This window comes from Centruroides vittatus, unplaced genomic scaffold, assembly GCF_030686945.1.
Source record: "Centruroides vittatus isolate TY-2023 unplaced genomic scaffold, ASM3068694v2 contig_356, whole genome shotgun sequence".
Taxonomy (NCBI): domain Eukaryota; kingdom Metazoa; phylum Arthropoda; class Arachnida; order Scorpiones; family Buthidae; genus Centruroides; species Centruroides vittatus.
The window spans coordinates 370,545-392,424 of record NW_027122179.1 but is presented as its reverse complement, the minus strand read 5'-3'; the positions used below and the strand labels follow the sequence as shown (position 1 = coordinate 392,424).

At 30.7% G+C, this 21,880-nt stretch overlaps 3 protein-coding genes across 7 annotated transcripts in view; 1 reads left to right on the top strand and 2 right to left on the bottom strand.

Moving 5' to 3' along the window:
• The window catches only part of LOC136974784 (cytochrome P450 3A8-like), a 399,348-nt gene that overhangs the window by 296,686 nt on the left and 80,782 nt on the right, over positions 1 to 21,880 (top strand). The window lies entirely within an intron of this gene.
• On the bottom strand, positions 8,854 to 21,678 carry LOC136974768 (disintegrin and metalloproteinase domain-containing protein 10-like). Its single transcript, XM_067269707.1, has 5 exons — positions 21,038 to 21,678; positions 20,594 to 20,938; positions 18,882 to 19,231; positions 18,159 to 18,714; positions 8,854 to 9,042 (listed from the first exon to the last, which is right to left on the bottom strand). Exons 1-5 carry the CDS (start codon positions 21,676 to 21,678, stop codon positions 8,892 to 8,894), a joined length of 2,043 nt encoding a protein of 680 aa, XP_067125808.1. The 3' UTR covers positions 8,854 to 8,891.
• LOC136974769 (disintegrin and metalloproteinase domain-containing protein 10-like) lies at positions 9,136 to 12,295 on the bottom strand. The gene is made up of 3 exons (XM_067269708.1): positions 11,648 to 12,295; positions 11,196 to 11,548; positions 9,136 to 9,668 (listed from the first exon to the last, which is right to left on the bottom strand). Exons 1-3 carry the CDS (start codon positions 12,286 to 12,288, stop codon positions 9,136 to 9,138), a joined length of 1,527 nt encoding a protein of 508 aa, XP_067125809.1. The 5' UTR covers positions 12,289 to 12,295.

The following is a 21,880-nucleotide window of genomic DNA, read 5'->3' as shown; positions in this document are numbered from 1 at the left end:
CGCTACACTTTCCCCTCTGTTATATATATAATAGCCGGGAAATTAAAAGTAGCATTAAGAGGAGGGAGATGTTCTAATCTATCAGTGAATCAAATTATATTTTATCATTACCTGCATTCGAATTCGCTTTTACAATTATCGATCATCTCAATTCCGTGCAACCAACTGGAAACCGGTTCGCACGAAATAAAAACATCAATAATAAAATTTAAATTGCCAGTTTTCTTGTGACGTTCTCGAAGTATATTACTTAAAATCATGCCTGCGTGTAGGAAATTTGGGCTTACAAAAATGATCTACTTAATTATGCTAATTTTCATGGAAAATATCACACTCATCTCTGGCAAAAAAAGTAAGTACTTTAATTTAACTTTTGTGAATCAAAATAATTAAAAATTCATTGTAAGCACGATCTATTGAATCTGCTAACTTACTTTTTCTTAAAAACTCTTTTTGTCTTGACGCACTAAAATAACTTTCTAATCAGAAAACATGGTGTCCACCAGTGGACAAGTAGATATAACCACTGAACACTTGTCGTGTTTTCGTACCCTACGAATGGGCTAAAAATATGATCGTACTAATGCATAAATAGGAGCCAGTTTTCCATAAAAGTCGTTCCGGGAGAACCAACATGTGTCACGTTGAGGTATCCAAATAAACTAAACCATACCAAGCTCCAGACAATGGTACTACACTATGGAATTAAATAGTGAGTAATGTTACGGCTATACAGATCAGTCACACATTAATTTTTTATGGAATACTTTTATGATTATCTGAAACAGTAACGAGCGAACTGCAAATATGTAAATTAGGCCCTACTAAACTTTTATTCATCATACTTCATTCGCAGTGGAAGGAAATGTAGATGGATGCAAATGGTTTAGAGTTACGGCTTTCTAGTACCACTGATATTAATAATAAGAACATAGAATGCATTACTGTAGAAAACATTATGAGCGACGATGTCGTAATGCGTAATACCCATAAAAAGTCATGAAGTTTGAATCGGATTCTAATCAAAATCATTCACTGTAGTAAAATGATGCTTAGAAAGTCGCTGTCTAATTTACAGAACAATTTAATTAACATTAACAATATGTTTTAAAATTGCTAGCATCACAAAGAGTGGTATGCAGACCATCCAGATTAAGGCTTTTCTTGTTCATTTCGGTATTGTGCCGTGCTGTCGCACAAGCATTTAAACAACATGCAAATTGTACTGTAGCAGAGGAAGTAGTTTGCAGTGATATATATAAAAATGAGTGTTACCGGCATCCATAGACATTCTGGCGAATTTACGAGCATCATCATACATAGGAAAATTGTGAAATTCGATAACATTCATTCGATTGCAATCATTCTGGCAGCGTAGATACGCCTTTGCCATTGATAAACTGTGCATTATCTTTTGTAACGACCATATTGAGTTTTTTAAAGCAGCAATTCAACACTCCAACACATAAAACGTAACATTTAGTGACTTCTAAATGTATTATTTTATTTTCTTCACTTATTTCATTTTACAATTCAAACGCATCACCCTGTTGAAATACAAACGAGAAGTTACAAATTTTTATTTTCTAAAATTAAAATTTAATTTCAACTTTTGAACATAAACTTAGGCACAATTGAACAAATAATAATACTTTGAACCTTTTTTTATTTTAAATTTTAGTATTGACAAGTTTTAAATCAACTTTCTGAACTTTATTCAAAGAACACGAATATTTTCTGTATATAATTACAATGTTCCAGATTAATCTGTATTAAATTGAAGAGTGTATAAAAGCTTTCAATGACTATTAGTTTTTACTTCTATTATGTCTCTGAATAGATTTAAATCTAATTTATTTTCCTTTCATATTTTATACTGAATATAAATCATTATTACATAAGCAAATATATCTTTTATAATACAAAGGAAGTATGTATTATTGACTTGAATAGAATTGTATAGAAGATAATAAATAAATTTAAAAAGTAGTTATAGAAAAAGTCGCATATTGAAGTTATACTAATTTGTATATTAGAAAAATTCAGCAGAAAATTAATTATACTAAATAAAAATAAATAAATTTAAGGATAACTGTTTCTTGTTTACTGAATTTTTATTAAACATTGGAATAAGGTCAAGTACAAGTATGTTAATCCATTTCTACAAGTCCTTCCGGAACTCACGCTAAAGGTTTGGCTATACACCCTGTATTTAGAAGTGATGACATACAAGTGACTAATTATACTTAAAGTTGATAGGGTATTCTATGAGAATTTATGGAACATCAATCCAGAAATCATATCTGCTCTATTTCGGTACAAATTCAATAACATTCAGCAAAGAAACTGAGTTACTAAGTTTATGCCTCAAGATTTTCAATTTATGATAAGAATATCATTTTAATGTCCTAAAATTAATTAAGCAAAATTATTATTTAAAATATATAAACATATAGTTTTTAAAAAATTAATTACAGAATTTAATAACGCAACTGACTTGATACGAGTCGCTGGAATTAAGGTAACATTTATGGAGTTTCTAAAAGTATTATTTAAATGAAAACAAAATAATAAATGGATTCTATTTTTCTTCTTTCTTTTAGAATGATCTTTATATGAAATATGATGAAAAATACAGAATTATTGGAGGAGTAAATTTTGATATTTTCAACACGATTTTAAAGAAAGTAGGATTGAGGTAATTGCCTTCAATTAATGCATGTCTTTTCTTATTTTTATGTAAAGAATTCTGTTTAGGGTTGCTTTTCTGTACAGATTTCGGAACATATTTTGTATTATGAATTCCGTTTGAATTTAGAAACACGTAACACAGATATTTAATTGAAAAATAAACAATTATCTATTGAGAAATTCTCTATTATTTCAGATAAATTCGCATATTTAAAGTATAAATATAGCAGGAAAAAGAATAATTCTGAAATCAAAATATTTAAGGTTTTTTAATGTGATGTAAATGTTTTACGATAAATGACTTATTTGAGACAAGTTTATTAATTTCTGTAAAGTTTATACGAAAATAAAATACTGAAAGAATAAGAAATCGTTGTAAACATTATTTTAAATTTATGAATGTTATTTTAGTTTTTAATTTATAATTAATAGTACGTATAATATTTTATGTATTTCTAGTTATGAATTAATAAGACCGATTCAGCCGATGGTTGGATTGAAAATGAAGAATGGGAGTTGGTCTGGATTTATTGGACAAATCGCTGATAATGTAAGTTTTAACAATATAACATTTACTACTAGTATTAGTTACTCATTTTTTACATATATTTCGCAGATGTTTATTTAAATATATGGCCTATAATGTATTCGTGAATTTCTCAATTCTAAAAGATATACATAGAAACTCTTTAGCGGAAAAACGTCATATTTCACACGGAGACGTCTGTAATAAAAAAAATTGTCCGCTAAAGCTTTAAATGGAGCTGCAGTATCGGATTGGAATGTTCAAAATTTGTCAAAGTTTCGGGTGCACTGTTTAGTTACAACAATATGCTCGATATGCTGGCATCCTTTATTGACAACATGCTGAAATAGAAAATCGAATATTCAACCATAACAGAGTGCAGATATTCTTAAAACTATGTTAAATGAACCAAATACTATTTTTTCCTTTGTTAGAGATGAGCATAGTGGTTTGAATAAAAAGTCGTACTTGTGTTAGATTCTCGATCAATGTCTCTTTAAAATTGCTTTAACTTTCTATCAGTAAAATTTTGGAAATTAGCAACTTTGAATTGTTATTATCTGTTATTTTTTATTTTTATTAATTGATTACAATATTAATTTCAATAAAAGCAAGAGACAATGTGTTAATTTAGCAGGAATTGTTGTAATCAATGAATGTATCTTTTCTATGCCTGCAAATTGAACTCAAAAATTGCATAAAATGAACATGGGAAGAAAAATGGCTGAGGCAGTTAAGGACTTAGCTTATTACTCTGAGGTCCAGGATCAGATCCGGGAGAGGAATATTGTTCAGAGCGGCTGTCTAAAATATGGGAGCCGACCAGTGATTGAGGGATTAATTAAACAGACTCTTTAATATTCCATTTCACGTCACCTGAACCAGAATGCATATTATTTGTAACAATATAGTCTGTGCATTTACAAAAAAACAATTATAGAAACTCCTTTAGAATGGTTGGATTAAAGTAATGCATGAGATATTTGTCAAGGTGTTTTCAAAGTATTATCTATGGCAAACAGGCCTCTATTTTCGGAAGGACTTTGTGCAGGGAACCGCACTCTTTAAGGCCCCTATAAGCAAGCATGAAAACACATGGAAAACCCCACGCAATCTATTGTTTATTTAGGCGCGGAGCCGCGATCAACTAATTCTTAATGTTTTATCCCAAACGCCATGTGCCGAGTAAACAACATGTAAAGTACAGTACATCATTAAAAACATGTGTAAATGTTTCACAATTAAATATATTTTATTTCCTGCTGTTTAGTGTTATTATTATTTTTATCGATTTGATATATTTTTTCTGATTACTTTTTCGAAGATTTTGATTTAATTTAATGGTGCAGAATTCGGAATAAACTGTATCATTAAATATTACTTATTTTGCATATCACTAATGTAATGTTCTTCGTATTAGAAAGCAGATATCAGTTTCCTGCCTGGTTTGATATCATTCAAACGTTTAGAAGTCATCGACTACTCCACTCAGTTGAAATTTATCAATTATGGTTTTGTAGTAAGAGCACCAGGAAAAGTATTCAATTGGACTGCATTGATAAGTCCATTTTCAAAAGAAGTAAGGGATGTCAATTTTTAAATCATTATTTGTTAATTTTCGTCACTATATTTGTTTCGTAAATTATTATATAGATATGGATTGCAATGTTTACTTCTCTGTTCATTTGTGGATTAATACTTTATAAAGTGATAAACGTCGAGGCTACAATGGACAACACCAGAAAAGTTAAAAAAAAATTTTTCTTCAAATTGCTATGGCTTTTGTTTGGAACCATCGCATTAGAAGGTAATAATAATAATAATAATAATATCAATAACAATACGGTAGATTTGTTTATATATTCATAAATAAAAGTGTATAATTTATCAAACAACAGGAGGGAATTTGGAATACATGAAAAGATTTTCATCGAAATTCATCATAGGAACTTGGTTATTATCAATTCTTGTTTTAATGTCGAGTTACAGTGGGTGTCTCATGGCATTCATGACTTGTCCTGTATTTGAATCTGTGCCGCGAACAGCAGAGCAATTAGCAGATGTCGTAGAAAAAGGAGAATATTTTTGTGGAGTTGCTCCGGGTACTCTTGTAACTAAGTTTCTAACAGTAAGTAGTATACATATTTTTTGCATTCTGTAGTAGGAACACTTTAAATTACCAGAATAGTTAACTGTAACGCACACGTGAAAAAAAGAGAAATTTTTATTTCCATGTCTTTGAAGTTATTTTTTCCACTGTTTTCAAGTATATTTGGAATTGTTTGTTCATTCGCGTAACTGTATCTGTATACTGTTTACTGAAAACAACGAAGACAAATCATAAACAGAATTTTAATCTATTATTTTAAACATCACAAATAAAGTCATTTGTTATTGCCTGTTCATTGCTTTCAAATTTTTCATTTGAGCAATTTGGCGCACCCTCAGCATCATTTCTTACATGAGTAAATAGTCTCTGTAGAAAATATTCGAAATTGCTTTCCCTATCCTATGCACATTTTACATTTACATTTACTAAAGGATTAGAGGGCCTCCACCTAAAGGTATACCTTGGAAAAGGAAAGATCAAGAGTCATAGTAGAAGTGAGAAGAGTGAAGAGAATAGAAAGGTAGATAGGCACTGGCGGTATTCATATTTTGATGGTAATCCGGTTATAAATTAGAGCTGCAGAGGGCTCTAAATAAGAGAATTTTTATAATTGCAACCATGTATACTGCTGAATTGCTAGAAAGGCTCAGTTTCAAGTCTTGAATGCAAGCAATATAAGTAGCAAAATTTTATCATTTATTCCCTCTTTGGTTTACAATGGGATTAAGTACAATGTGTGAGATACTTGAAAAGTATTAAAATTCGAATCGCCCACAGATTTCTGAATAATTGAGAGACCTATAAAAATTCTGAATGTTTCACAAAATAATGTTTTAAATTTAAATTATTTCGATTGTAATTTGCATGCCACAAAAACAGAAGATTGAAATATTGTATTATTTGTTCTTTACAGGACTCGAAAGTATATCCTACAAAAATTCTGGGAGAGAATATCAAAAATAATAACAATTACCTTTTTCAAACTGATGGTTTTCAAGAAGTTCTTAAAAGAAAATTTGCTTATATTGCTGATGAATACACTATGAAAACAATGACAAAACTTTATGGCTTCAAGAAATTTGTAATGTTTCCAGACGCGATTCGATCGTACCCTATTGGCTACGTAGTGAATAAAAAATTTAAATATAAATCAAGAATTAATAAAATGTAAGCATAATAATTCAATTTCTTATATTTTTAGCTTTGAAATTATAATTATTATATATGATACTTACACAAAAATAAATTGTTTCTAGAATATTAAATTTGTTCGAAGGAGGAGTGCATCTCAGACAGAAGAATGAGCAGGAATTTCAACCCGAAACAGAAGAAATCCAACCTCTTGTGATGGAGGCAATCTATAGCATTCTAGTTTTTCTCTGTTTCGGATATTTACTTTCTGGTGTATGTTTAATAATAGAATTGTCTGTACGTAAATTACAGTCAAAACTCTATTAGCGGCCACCGCTCAGCGACAATCAATAGATATTTTTTGAACACATCCACACAAAAAAATAGCCATTTTTAATATTTCTGCCATTAACCGTTTCTCAGAGGTCTTAATTTATCATGTTATTCCCATTACCGTAGACCTTTACTAATACATCTATCCATTTTACAAAAGAATATTTAATTGGCAATATGGCGGAATACTGAAACTATATCAGAGTGAAAGCTGTGAATAGCTTGGCTTCGTTGCCATTTGGAACAATTTCTTGTTTTTTCAAACGGACGAATAAATACCGTAATTCGGTGCTGTGAAATGTAACGCTATACACTACCTAAAAGCAAGTAAACAGAAAAATAGGATACGTAATATGACTGTAACATTTTCATGAAAAGAGAAGCGTACAGAGGGTCACATTAGAAAGTATGGAAACAAATGAGTCGCCGTATTAGCAAAAATACTGTAATTGAAAACACGGCTATTCATTTGCTCCCGTACCTCTTATTCTTTAATTTTGATTATTGAATTGGTTATATACACAATACAGATAAACAAATTTAGTTTTAGTTTTTATGTTATTTTAAATAATTTTTATCTGTATATATACTGTACTAAAAGGAAAGGATTACGTCTGCGCCACGCACTAATAACGTAAATTTAAATATTAATTTAACTTATTTAGTATTAATTTAGTTTGTTCTTATACTTATTTTTTAATAATTTTTAATTATGAATTATTATTTGTGTGATTTTACTTGCATTTTCTGAACCATTAATTATAATTGTTTTAATTAATTACGACTCTTTTTTTTTTCTTTTGCGGCAAAACAGTAGAAATTGTTTCAACGTTACTTCTCACAATAGATAATCAAATTTGTCTGTAGTATGTAAAGATTACAGATAAATGAATTTCCACTGTCATCATTTTGTCGGGCTGTGCATTCTAAATCACCAGAACGGAGTTATGTAAATTTATTTGATATTTGTTAGTAATTTAATTACTTTTTATAACTCAGAATTGATATTAACAGATCTTGATCGTTTTATGTGTTGAAATTTATTTCTCTGTTGCAAAATGATGTTTAAATTTTTAGAATTTTCAGATGATTGTACCAAAGAGTTATAATTTTTTTTCGATTAAAATAGAATATATAACATTCACAGTTACTATAATAATAATATAACGCAAGTTTAACAACCATTTTATTATTGTCAATTTAATTTTTAAAAAAGACATGCAAATTAAACATCTGATTAAAAGTTAACTCATAAAATTGAAACAAAGAACATTTTTAACTTTAGTATTTAAGTACGCCAAGTGTTGGTTCGATTAATCTAATTAAGTTACATCGGAGATTAATTGTCCACAAGATGGCCCAAACCTGATCTGTCATACATTATTTCATTACGGTTAAAGAGAACCAACATTTGGTGATAATATTCTATGGACTGTCATGAATCACGCACTGAACCTTCGTAACCTCCGAACCAATAAAATACAGTGATTCTTACGGGACCGTGCTGTGTGAAAAAATATGTCGAAACTCTCATTGTATAGCTCTGACTGAGTTGGTATTTATCAATGCGTCTACAGTAGAAATGTTCTTGTAACGTCCAGTGCTCAATGTTCAATGAACTCGAAGAATTGTGCAGTTAGAAAATGGAATTGTCTTTATGACTATACTCTTGATGAATACTTATAATGCCATTGACACAGCTGCTACTAATGCTACATTCCAATTGACTCTTTAATATAAAAAATAATGACTATCAGGAATTTATGCCTCACTATGTATAAGACTGCATCTATAGACAAAAAGTAATTTTCAATGCCTAGCAAGATACTGTTTTTTAACAGCATACTTCAACTATTTACTCCATAGTGTAATTGAACTCGGTGTCAAAATTTAAAGACAGATTATAGGGGGCAGAACAAAATTTAAAATCTTGTATATAGATAAGTTTTCGTAAAAAAAAAATTGAAGACTATATTTAGGATTTTTGTAGTACTTAAAATACAGAGAATTACGTATTTTGCGTTTATCAACACACTCATTTGAATTGTTTTAATCACCATATCAATACTTCATTTAATTTTAATTATACGTCATTAATGTTCAAGATTGATATAAAATAATATTTTTCTCGCAATATCGATACAAAAGTACGAAAAGTTGGACTATCGTGTACATCGGAATTGGTAATAAATATGGCCAGAAAGTGTTCCACCAATTTCCACGAATGTGTTCAACAATGCATGTTCCATTCCTGAAAAAGTAAAAAATTGTATTGTATCAAAAAAAATTTAAGATGTTCTGAAATGTAATACTCTCTTACATTAAACACTTTCCACTATTGTTGTTACAAGCAGTTCCGGGAAAGTGTTGCGAATATTTCTTTATCTGGTAGGACAATATTCCAGTCTGAAGTCGATTTGCAATTTCCCATCTTATCTTCACAGCATATCTGACACTCTATGTTGTCTGGACATTTACAAGTTTCTAGATCATTTCTTTGACAAATATCCATGAGGCATCTTCCAGATTTACAGATATTATGACCTAAACACGATGTTCCGTCTGGGGAGATAACCTCCGGGCAGAATGGTGTTAATCCATTACATTGAAGAATTTTTTCTCTGCAAGGAGTTAAAATGAAACATTGGCGTTGCTCTACTTTTGCCACAAATTCGCACTTCTCGTTGCAGCAATCGCCTTCCCGCGGACTACAAAAGTTCTTCGATCGTTTCCGGAGTGCACACGGTGCACCTGATCCTGGAGGATTACAACAAGGATCCAGTTTTTGACAGGATTCTTTACTTCCGCAGTCGCATTCTTCTCCTCGTTCCGTTATTCCGTTACCGCATTTTGAGTTTGGCTTCGTCATGCAAACCGCTATAAAATTTTAAAAAATTTTAAAAAATTGCTAATACACTATTGAATTTTTCAATTTTCAAATTAAAGAAGACGTTGTTATAAATTTGAATAATATAAACGTGAAAAAATTTTTAAAATGTGCTTTATAAAATATTCGTTCATATGAAATTTAATAATTAAATTTAAGCACCTCCTTTTTCCCTGTAAAGATTTTCGTATATTTGACTTTTGCTGCACGGAGAAAACTTCCAGTTGTTGTACAACCATCCATCTGAATAATTATGTAGTGACTGGCTGTACATAATATAATTTCCTAGAGTGTTATTCAAGTATGCAGGTGAACACACGGGATGATGAGGATGGATCGTCGCTACTCCCGAAAGAATGCCCCATTGCCCGGAGTAAACGTTTACTAATCAGCATCTTTGGAAGTCTTCTCTTATAAGCCACGTTTGTTACAAATGCCACGTTTGCACTTATTCCAGTTGTGCTTCCCTTACAAACTCCTCCTAACAGAAAATATTCATTTTGAATATACGTAATATTTTAGAAGTATTATTATATCTGAAAATAAGTTACGACACACTTCTTAGTAATGAGTATCGGGATCGCAGAGAAAGTTTAACTATACTACAGGTCATATGGAGTCGAATTTCGGCGATCAAAAAACCCCATAAATACTTGGTAATGGGCGGTTTAGGATAAGTCCCTCATTACGCGGATTCCTCAGTCTGGGCTTGGCCAAACTCAGAATAAGCTTAAAACAAAGTCCCTCTGCAGATAAAGTGAAAAAATTAAAGAAAAAAACTTATCGTCCTTGTTATTAGGAAACGAAATATTTCACAAAATATGTAAAAGTACTATTAATTTTAAACGTTCGTGAGAAATGAAACGTATAAAAAGAGTGACAATGACAATTACTGGTGTTAGTAATCGTATCCAGTTTAGTCACTAGTAATTCATATTTTCTGAAAGAACAATTAATAATAATAAAGTTCAACGAAGAATTTAACAAAGATATAATATTTTAACATTAAAAGTTTGTCGCCAGCTCGGGCTTTTGTAATGAATTGGCAACGTGCAATATTTCGAGTTTTCTCATACCAAATTAAACGCCATTTACCGTGAAAAATTTTCTCGAGAAGCATATATCTCAGCAAATCGAACATTTCTTGAGTATCCCACGAAACAAAACTAATCCAATGAAGAAAACTATAATAATTATATAATTATGTGCGTAGTAGTATGATTCAAAATACTAATATCCTGTTATATCCACTTAATCGAAGAGATTTTTCTGCGAAATTTTCTATTTCCACGTTGAACTAGTTATACCAAGTTGAAATAGGATTGAAAATTTTAAGTTAATTAAAAATTAATTAACTTATTAACTATATATTATTTCAGGTTGATATAATTCATAACAAAGATAGTAAATTACATAACTAAATTCACTTAATACGGTATTATATTTAGAGAAAAATGTTCAATATTAAATACACTATTTTAGAAAATTTAAACAAATGTTACACATTTTAGTCTTACTAGTATACGCTAATCCAATTCTGTCATTAAAATCTCTGTGACAGAATGTTATAAACATGCACCAAGTTTGTTTTGAATTATCAGAAAGACGAAACGTGTATTCGAAAGAGTCATACACAGATTCGTTTAAATAATAAGCAGGATTATTTCGGTTTTCTACGATAGTAATTTTCTCCACATTGATTCTTATTCCTTCTGCTGCATCCATCATACTGTAGTCTAAATTTCTAAATACTTTGTCTGCAACCTTTACATGATATAACATTTCTGCGATAATTGTTCCACGGTCTTTATTAAAATCTTCTACAAAGGTATGGTCTGCCATTATCTCTATACTGCACATTAACATGTTTCTGAAAACAATGGAAATTTTCATTTCAATATTATTGTAAGTGTTGAAACTACAAACTAGTCCATTACTAATACATAAAAATCGAATTAATAAAACTCACCGTTTGTTAAATGTAGTGTGTCTTACAAAATCAGACCTCCAAGTTTCTTTATGATTAGATAAATTTCTGTATAATTCATTCGTCCGCTTAGAGTAGGCTTGATATCCTTTCATTCTTTTGCGTTGTACGGGTGTTATGTCTACGTCTTTATAAATTATCAATTTATCATTAAAGGTTTCGTCTTTTAAATACGTAAAGGCATTTTCTGTATAAAAAGTTTCGTATTTCAAGTCGATTTTGCCAATAAAGCCATTTCTGTGCAGATAACCATTTACGAAGGATTGTGGCACTCCCGAAACGATTCCTTTGTATATGGATGAGCCTTCGATGTTTTTAGGATATAATTGTATAATTTCTTCTCCAACTATAACGACTTTGGCGCTCGGAGATATTATTGAATTATCTTCTTTCAATATCAATTCGAAATTCTTTTTGAATGCTTGAATCTTCAGAGTAAATGGTAAGTTTGTCTTTATTTGTTCTGCTATTTTACTCTTATTGAAATTCGCTTTGAAATCTATTATCTCGTAATGTCTAAACTGATTTAATTTCTGATAATTTAGTGAGATAGGAAATAAAAGAAGACTAACAAAAATATTCACCAAAATTGTCAGATTGTTCATTTTAATAAAATATAGCATTATTAAATTTTATTTGTTTCGAAATAATTGTTAAATCTATGGTTTATTTATCTATTGTTGAGATAATGTATTCAAGATTTGAAATTAAATTTTTTTCATAACAAAATTTATTGGGTGATCTATTTAATTTTAATTTCTTAATATGTGAAAAAGTAGAATAAAGAAAATTATATTTATAAGTCTTCTCGAATAATTTTCTGTTGAAAAATTCATCATAAAGTATTTAATTGTATTGTTTTTTTAGTTTGTTCTCATTCTTTCAATAAAGTACACTATAATTTCGGTAATTAGGCCTTCGATAGTTTTGACACATCCAGTAATTTGCCACTAGTTAACACTCTGATATTATTGATACTGGTCCGAAACCGTACAATTTTATTAGAAAAAACAAATACTTTTGAGGTCAATAACAATACGTTTGAGGGCCATTAAGAAAATGTGCATAAAAAGTAAGTGTGAATTTAGAGGCTCTCATAATATGAAATAAAATTTATTCCAACATGAGTAATTTGTAAGTTACGATGCGTTAGTCGCTGTCAGCTTTGTGTTATTTCCGTGGTAGGACTGGCTGCGAAAAGCCGATGTTGACGAAGTGAAGCAGAATGTCGACAGAAGAAACCAAGATAACTTATGTCAATACAAGAATCCGTGCGTTATTGATCTTTAGGGCAGAAGAGCCGACCAGAAACTTACTTATTGCAAAAAACAAACTGTTCTCCTTAGCGACATGAGTGCTGTCACTAGCCTGTACAGTACATCCTTCTCGTGATCGCATTTTTCACCACGTCGCAGTGAGGTAATGCAAGAACTTTTAATGAATTGATTCTAGTAATTGCCTGTATCAATTCATCTTGATGCATGTAGAGTAACTTATTCTGCAAATGGATGACACATTTTGTACGGCACACGAAGAATACAGATGAGAATGCCGTGTTGCTCATATTGGATGGAAATTATTGACAATAATTTCCATTCAATATGAGAACACAGTATTCTCATCTGGTCTCAGGACTCGAAAGTATATCCTACAAAAATTCTCGGAGAGAATATAACAACATAAAAATAATAACAATTACTTTTTTCAAACCGATGGTATTGAAAATGTTCTTACGGGAAAATTTGCTTATATTGCTGATGAATGCACTATGAGAGCAATGACAAAACTTTATGACTTCAAAAAATTTGTAATGTTTTCAGACTCGATGCGATCGTCTCCTATTGATTTCGCTGTAAATAAAAAATTTAAATATAAATCAAGAATTAATAACATGTAAGTATAATAATTCAATTTTTATATTTAGCATTGAAATTATTATTATTATTATTTATGACACAGCCACAAAAATAAATTGTTTCTAGAAAAATAAGTTTGTTCGACAGAGGAGTGCGTCTCAGACAGAAGAATGAGCAGGAATTTCAACACGAAACAAAAAAATCAAACCTCTTGAGAAGGAGGCAATCTATAGCATTCTACTTTTTCTCCATTTCAGATATTCACTTTCTGGTGTACGTTTAATAATAAAATTCTTTCTACGTAAATTACAGTTGAACCTTTAATAGCGGCTACCTCTTAGCAGTGGTCAAATTCAATTAATGGCCTTTTCTCTCAGTGTTTTTTGAACTCACATCCATACGAAAAGCAGCCATTTTTAATGCTACTGTCACTAATCGTTTCTCGGATATTTTAGTGTATAATTTTATCTTTATTACAGTAGACCTTTACTAATACATCAATTCTTTACACAGAAGGGTATTGAATCAGCAAGATGGCCGGAATACTGAAACTGTATAAGATTGAGAGCAGTGAATAGCGAGGCTTTGTTGCCATTTACGAGTATGTCGTTTTTTTAAAAAGCAGACAAATAAATACCGTAATCAATACTGTACACAAACTGAAAGCAAGTGAAAATAGGATACGTAACATGACTGTAACATTTTCATGAATAGGGAAGCGTATAAGAACTCACATTAGAGAGTATTTCGGACAATAGAATGGGCGTACTAGCGAGAATATAGTGCCATTAGGGCGCGACTATGAGGAAGCGAGCGAGCGAGAATATGTGGCGAGAAGAGGCGAGACACGATAAATATCAAAACCTCTTAAGTATATGCGAGAACCAGAAATTCGCTCTTTCCAGCGTTATTTCTCGCTTCTCGCTTGTGCATGGTTTTCCTTTGCGAAAACGGTTAACACATTAACAACAGTTAGCGTGTAAGTAGGACACACCGGATCTACGATTCGTTCTTCGAAAGGAACACTATTAACTTCCTCTGTGGACTTGGCATGAATTCATGAAAAGGGTGATTTTAAGAAAGACAGATAAAAGTGGCTTTTCTTATGGATAACACTTCAAAACACATCACTTTTGACAGACGTTTGCTCCTGTGCTTATTATTCTTTAATTTTGATTAATTGTATAATAGCCTTTGGTTATATACACAATACAGATATACAGATTTAGTTTTAGTTTTTATAGTATTTTTAATAAATTCCATGTATATATATGTTACAGTCAAAACCCGTTTTTAGTTAGAACGCGTTTTAACTAGTTGAAAAGAGTTTTAACTCAAATTCATTTTTGACTAGCAGTAATTTCTAGTTTTAACTAGACAAAACGGGTTTAACAGTAAATTAACTAGACAAAACGGGTTTTGTCTAGTTAATTTGCTGCTGTACATGTTTTCATTTTAGATAAAAATAGTTATAACTTTTAAAATTAGTTAAAGTAACTTTAGCTACATAAATATGTTTGTGGAAATAAAGTTGTGTATATTGATTCGGGAAAAGATGCCAAACATTTTGCTTATGGAGGAAATTATAGCGATAATTTGGGTTTCGGAGGCATCTAACGAAAATATCATATTCTTGAACATGTTTTTCAAATAGAACTTTGGAATATATGAAAATTAATTGTATATTGTGTTTGCAGTGACGAATTTTTACTTTCTGGCATTTTAGGCATCTCACCCTAAGTATGCGGGTGAGATGCCAAACTATATTAGTGTAAGATAACAAATATAATTGCATAAAATTAATTTTTCAATATCTTAACCAAATTTAATCTATTGCATATGTAGTACAAAGTACTTCATAGTGAGTATAACAGCACAGTATAAGTATTGTTAAGTTTCCTCCCGTTCTAACGTGCTCTATAGCTAGCTGAAAGCTCTTTTCAGTCCTAAAACATTTTTGAGAAGTCCTTATATAATTTTTGTGCATATCCTGCAATAAAACGAGAAAACAAAAATTTATTTAAAATAGGCATATTGGAATTCAATTAACAAAAAATAGGCATGTTACCCCATGAGAAATGTGGCATCTTTTCCATTTGTCGGGGTAAGATTCTTACGTTGTACGTGTTCTAGCATGTCTGATCGGGATCGCCGGTAGCTCACAATGGCAACTTTAGAACCTTAACTACATCACACATTAATTGTTTTTCGCAATTTTTAATAAATTCTATTTTAACTTTTAGTTTTAAAATGATTCTAGAAACATTTCACAACACCAAAACTTCGTTCTTATCTTGCTTTTATTCTTCTCAGATGTAGAAAATGAGATAACGGTAGCCAACTACAGCTTTCCGCACTCAATATTGGCCCAACGATTCATCATACAAACACATGACAATATCTGAGGTCACCGTTTGAAAATATCAAAAAGTAGGCATCTTCCCCCGCTTACCACCTTACCCCGTATTATTCTATATGTTGCAGTCAAAACCAGTTTTTAGTTAGGATGCGTTTTAACTAGTTGAAACTAGTTTATATTGGATGTCTCTGTTAAAACCCGTTTTGTCTAGTAACGGGTTTTAACAAAGAGTTCCAGTTAATTAAACTAGACTAAGTTAGACTAGTTAAAACTAGTTTTAACTAGTTAAAACGCGTTCTAACTAAAAACGGGTTTTGACTGTAACATATATACGGTATTAAAAGCAAAATATTCCATCACCGCCACAGACAAATAACAAATTTAAAAACTAATTTGATTTACAATTTTAAAGTTTTTGTTTTATAAATTTTCGATCTTTTCACAAATTTTTTAAATTTAATTTTTAAGTTTACATTAATTCACATATTCGGCCCCTCCATGGCTATGCGATTTCATTCCCTGAACACTGGGAGATCGATCGTGAGTTTGCGCTTCACCAGAACGTGCTGACCACGTGGCGTTTACCAGGTGATCTTCACGTCTGTAACGCCTGAATAGGGGGCAGTTACCTTTAAAAGATCTCCCGGAAGGCATCCCTTAGACAAATCGCCGTAATGTTGCGTTATCATTACTTAACAAAACAATATTCCTGATCTGAAGTACTGTTCCTTGACACATCGCCCATATCTTACATTGACTCATCTAATCAATCTTTTAATTGTTGTATAGTACAACAATTAAAAGTATTTTTTTAAGGTGATTGATAAGATAAAATGGATAAAGTTTCATAGAAATGAATATTGATTAATAACAATGTTATATCGATCTGTCTTCCCGTATTTTACGCTGTTAAAAATACAAGTCTGAAAGCGACAATACCCTAAAAACTCATAAAACTGAAAAAGAAAAATTTTAATTGTCGTATTTAATATTTTAATTAATATGTCATATGAAATTCTAAAATATGCATAATATGTTAAAAAAATTGCTCCTACTTAGACATTTTGGAAAAGCATTTGTCCAATACAAAACTGTAATATTAATTTGAAATTTTGGCTGTGATAATAAAGAAAATTAAGAATTACGTAGCTGTATGTAAACGGCATAAAAATTAATTTGTAAGCTTGAGAGAACTTCTAATTTTACAAAGAGAGGGCGTAAGAAGCTGCCGAATTCTATTATCTTTTTACACTCATACGTTTCATCCCGAAAAATTTTTATTATTACAAAAATAAACCCGATAGAACGAAGATTAAAATAGTATTTAAGTATTGTCTTAAAAATATTGTTTACAAAATGGCCCTAATTTGATATTTTCATTCTGTTCGATAGGAACCAAAACTCTTCAGAGAATGTTCTGTGGACTGACGTGAATCACGCACTGAACCTTTTCATCGCTTCCGAACTAATAACAACACAGTGCTTCTTTAGGAACCGCACTGTATGGTAAAATATGTCGAAACTCTCATTGTATAGATCTGATAGAGTTGGTATTTATCAATGCTTCTAATATAGCAACAACGTCCTTATATAGACCAATGTTCCTTACTAAATAAACTCGGAGAAATTTGTAGCCAAGATATGACATTGTCTTCCATGATTTTAAGCAAGCACCCATATAGTGCATACGCGTAGTGCCACTTCCCCGAGCTGCTACTAATACTAAATCCCGATTAAATTTCTAATATAAAATAAAAGTCTATCACAAATTTATGCCTCACTCTGTATAAACCTGCACGTATACACAGAAAACAATTTTCAATGCATAGCAATTTACTGTTGTAACAGCAAATTTGAACTATTTTCTCTATAATGTGTAAATAAACTCGGTGCAAAAGTATGCAAATAGTTTCCGTAAAATGTCTTGAAGACAGAATTTTAGATTTCGTAGTAATAAAATATAAAAACTTATATACTTTGCGTTTATGAAAACATTCATTTGTATTTTTTAATAAACGTATAAATACTTTATTTACTTTCAGTTTTTAATATTTAACGTTCAGGTTTGATATAAAATAATATTTTTCTCGCAATATCGATACAATAGCACGAAAAATTGAATAATCGTGTATATCGGGATCGGCAATAAATACGGCCAGAAAGTGTTCCACCAATTTCCGTGAATGTGTTTAACATGGCATGTTCCATTCCTGAAAAAGTAAAAATTGTATTGTATCAAAAAAAATTTAAGATGTTCTAAAATGTAATACTCTCTTACATTAAACACTTTCCACTATTGTTGTTACAAGCAGTTCCGGGAAATGTTGCGAATATTTCTTTATCTGGTAGGACAATATTCCAGTCTGAAGTCGATTTGCAATTTCCCATCTTATCTTCACAGCATATCTGACACTCTATGTTGTCTGGACATTTACAAGTTTCTAGATCATTTCTTTGACAAATATCGATGAGGCATCTTCCAGATTTACAGATATTAGGACCAAAACATGATGTTCCATCTGGTAAAATCACCTCCGGGCAGAATGGCGTCAATCCGTTACATTGAAGAATTTTTTCTCTGCAAGGAGTTAAAATGAAACATTGGCGTTGCTCTACTTTTGCCACAAATTCGCACTTGTCGTTGCAGCAATCGCCTTCCCGCGGACTACAAAAGTTCTTCGATCGTTTCCGGAGTGCACACGGTGCACCTGATCCTGGAGGATTACAACAAGGATCCAGTTTTTGACAGGATTCTATACTTCCACAGTCGCATTCTTCTCCTCGTTCCGTTATTCCGTTACCACATGTTGACTTTTGCTTCGTCATGCAAAGGGCTATTGAATTTTAAAAAATCGCTAATATAGTATTGAGTTTTTTTAATTTTGAAATTAAAGAGACGGCATTACAAGTTTGAATAACTTAAAGAGAAAAAATTCAAAAAGAATATGCGATATAAAATATTCGTTTATATAAAATTTAATAATAACTGAAATTTAAGCACCTCCTTTTTTCCTGAAAAGATTTTCGTATATTTGACTTTTGCTGCACGGAGAAAACTTCCAGTTGTTGTACAACCATCCATCTGAATAATTATGTAGTGACTGGCTGTACATAATATAATTTCCTAGAGTGTTATTCAAGAATGCAGGTGAACACACGGGATGATGAGATGGATCGTCGCTACTCCCGAAAGAATGCCCCATTGTTTTGAGCAAATGTTTACTAATCTGCATCTTTGGAAGTCTTCTCTTATACGCAACGTTTGTAATAAATGCCACGTTTCCGCTCATTCCATATGAGCTACCCTGACAAACTCCTCCTAATAGAAGATATTCATTTTGAATGTAAGTACTATTTAAAAAATATTATTGTATCGAAAATAATTTATGATACCCTTATTAGTGTTAAATATCGGAATCGCTTATGAAATTTAACATCATCCTACAGGACATAGGGACACGAATTCCGTCGATCAAAAGAATCCCATAAATGTTCATTAATAGGTTGTTTAGGATAAGTTAAATCCTGTTTTGAATTGCGCGACTTCCCCATTCAGGGCAGGGCCAAACCCAGAAATAAATGCACATAGATTGTAAAAAGTAAAATATATATATATATATTACAGAGTCGTTTTTATTAAAAAAACGGTATATTTCATAAATTATGTAAAAGTATGATTAAGGTTACAGATAATACTAATTTTCTACGTGTATAAAAACTGTAACGTATAGAAAGCGTATTCACGAATGTTAATACATATGGTCTTCATGCATATGTTTTATATGCTATTGACATTTAATAAATGACAAAGAACTTTTATGTTTTAAAAAAGAGAAGCTTTAAAGTTGAACATTGACAGATTGTAAGAAATATTAAAGCGAAAACTAAAGATTAAAGAGAATAGTTTATAAAAGATGTAATTAAGAATAAAGAAACGTCCAACAGGACAATTGTCCAAGAGATTGCTCGTAGACAATATACTAGTGGAAACTGAACAATTGTCTCCAATTTCATATTAGATGAAAGAACTTCCGGTATACTTCATGTGATCAGTTCACTAAACAAGATCGAACTAATCACGAATACTAGTGTTAGTAGTCGTATTTACTTGGTCATTAGTAGGCCATTTATTCTGGAGGAACATTTAATACTAAACGAAGAATATAACAGAAATGTAATATTTTAACATTGGAAGTTAATTGCCACCTAGTGCTTTTATAATGCATTGGCGGAATGCAGTATTTCGGGATTTATTCGGATGTCTATCACCAAACTGAGGGCCCGTTTACGGTGGAAAATTCTTTCCGAAAACATACACCTTAGCAAATCGACCATTTGTTAAGTATCCCATTAAAGAATAATAATTCAATCAACAAACTAATAATAAATATATATGCAGGATACATATATCATTATGTTATATCTAATTATTTGAAGAGACTTTTCTGCAATATTTCCTCTTACTAAGTTGAACTTGTTTTACCAAGATGAAATGAGATTAAAAATTTAAAGCATTGTTAATGGGAAATTAATTAACATACTAAATATACATTACTCTACGTCGATGTAATTCGTAACAAAGATAGTCAATTACATCAATAAATTAACAAGATCTTTACCGATATAAAATTCAAAAAAAATGTCCATTATTATATGCACTATTTTATAAAATTTAAACTAATATTTCACAATATATTAGTCTTACTTGTATACGTATCGCCAATTGTTTCATTAAAATCTCTGTGACAGAAAGCTATAAACATGCACCAAGATTGTTTTGAATGTTCAGATAGAAGTATCGCGTATTGGAAAGAGTCATCCACAGATTCGTTTAAATAATAACCTGGATTATTTCGGTTTTCTATGATAGTAATTTTCTCCACATTGATTCTTATTCCTTCTGCTGCATCCATCATGCTGTAGTCTAAATTTCTAAATACTTTGTCTGCAACCTTTACATGATATAACATTTCTGCGATAATTGTTCCACGGTCTTTATTAAAATCTTCTACAAAGGTATGGTCTGCCATTATCTCTATACTGCACATTAGCATCTTTCTGAAAACAATGGAAATTTTCATTTCAATATTATTGTAAGTGTTGAAACTACAAACTAGTCCATTACTAATACATAAAATTCGAATTAATAAAATTCACCGTTTGTTAAATGTAGAGTGTCTTACAAAATCAAACCTCCAAGTTTCATTATGATTAGATAAATTTCTGTATAATATATTCTTCTGCTTAGAGTAGGCTCGATGTCCTTTCATTCTTTTGCTTTGTACGGGTGTTATGTCTACGTCTTTATAAATTATCAATTTATCATTAAAGGTTTCGTCTTTTAAATACGTAAAGGCATTTTCTGTATAAAAAGTTTCGTATTTCAACTGAATTTTGCCAGTAAAGCCATTTCTGTGCAGATAACCAATTGCAAAGGATTGTGGCTCTCCGGAAACGATTCCCTTGTATATGGAAGAGCCTTCGATGTTTTTAGGATATAATTTTATAATTTCTTCTCCAAATATAAAGACTTTGGTGCTTGGAGATATTACTGAATTATCTTCTTTCAATATCAATTGAAAATTCTTTTTGAATGCTCGAAACTTCACAGTAAACGGTAACGCCCTTTTTATGTGCTCTGCTATCTTACCTTTATTGAAATTCGTTTTGAAATCTATTATCTCGTAATGTCTAAACTGATTTAATTTCTGATAATTTAGTGAGATAGGAAATAAAAGAAAACTAACAAAAATATTTAGCAAAATTATCAGAGAATGCATTTCAACAAAATATTCCATTATCAAATCTTATTTGTTTCGAAATAATTGCTGAATCTACGATTTATTTATTTATTGTTGATATAGTATTTTTACGATTTAAAATTAAATTTTATTCGTAACAAGATTTAATGGTTGAAATTTTTAGTTCTAATCTTTTAACTAAAAAATAGAAAAAGGTGTGATAAATTAAAATATATTTTACAATAATTCCTGAATAAAA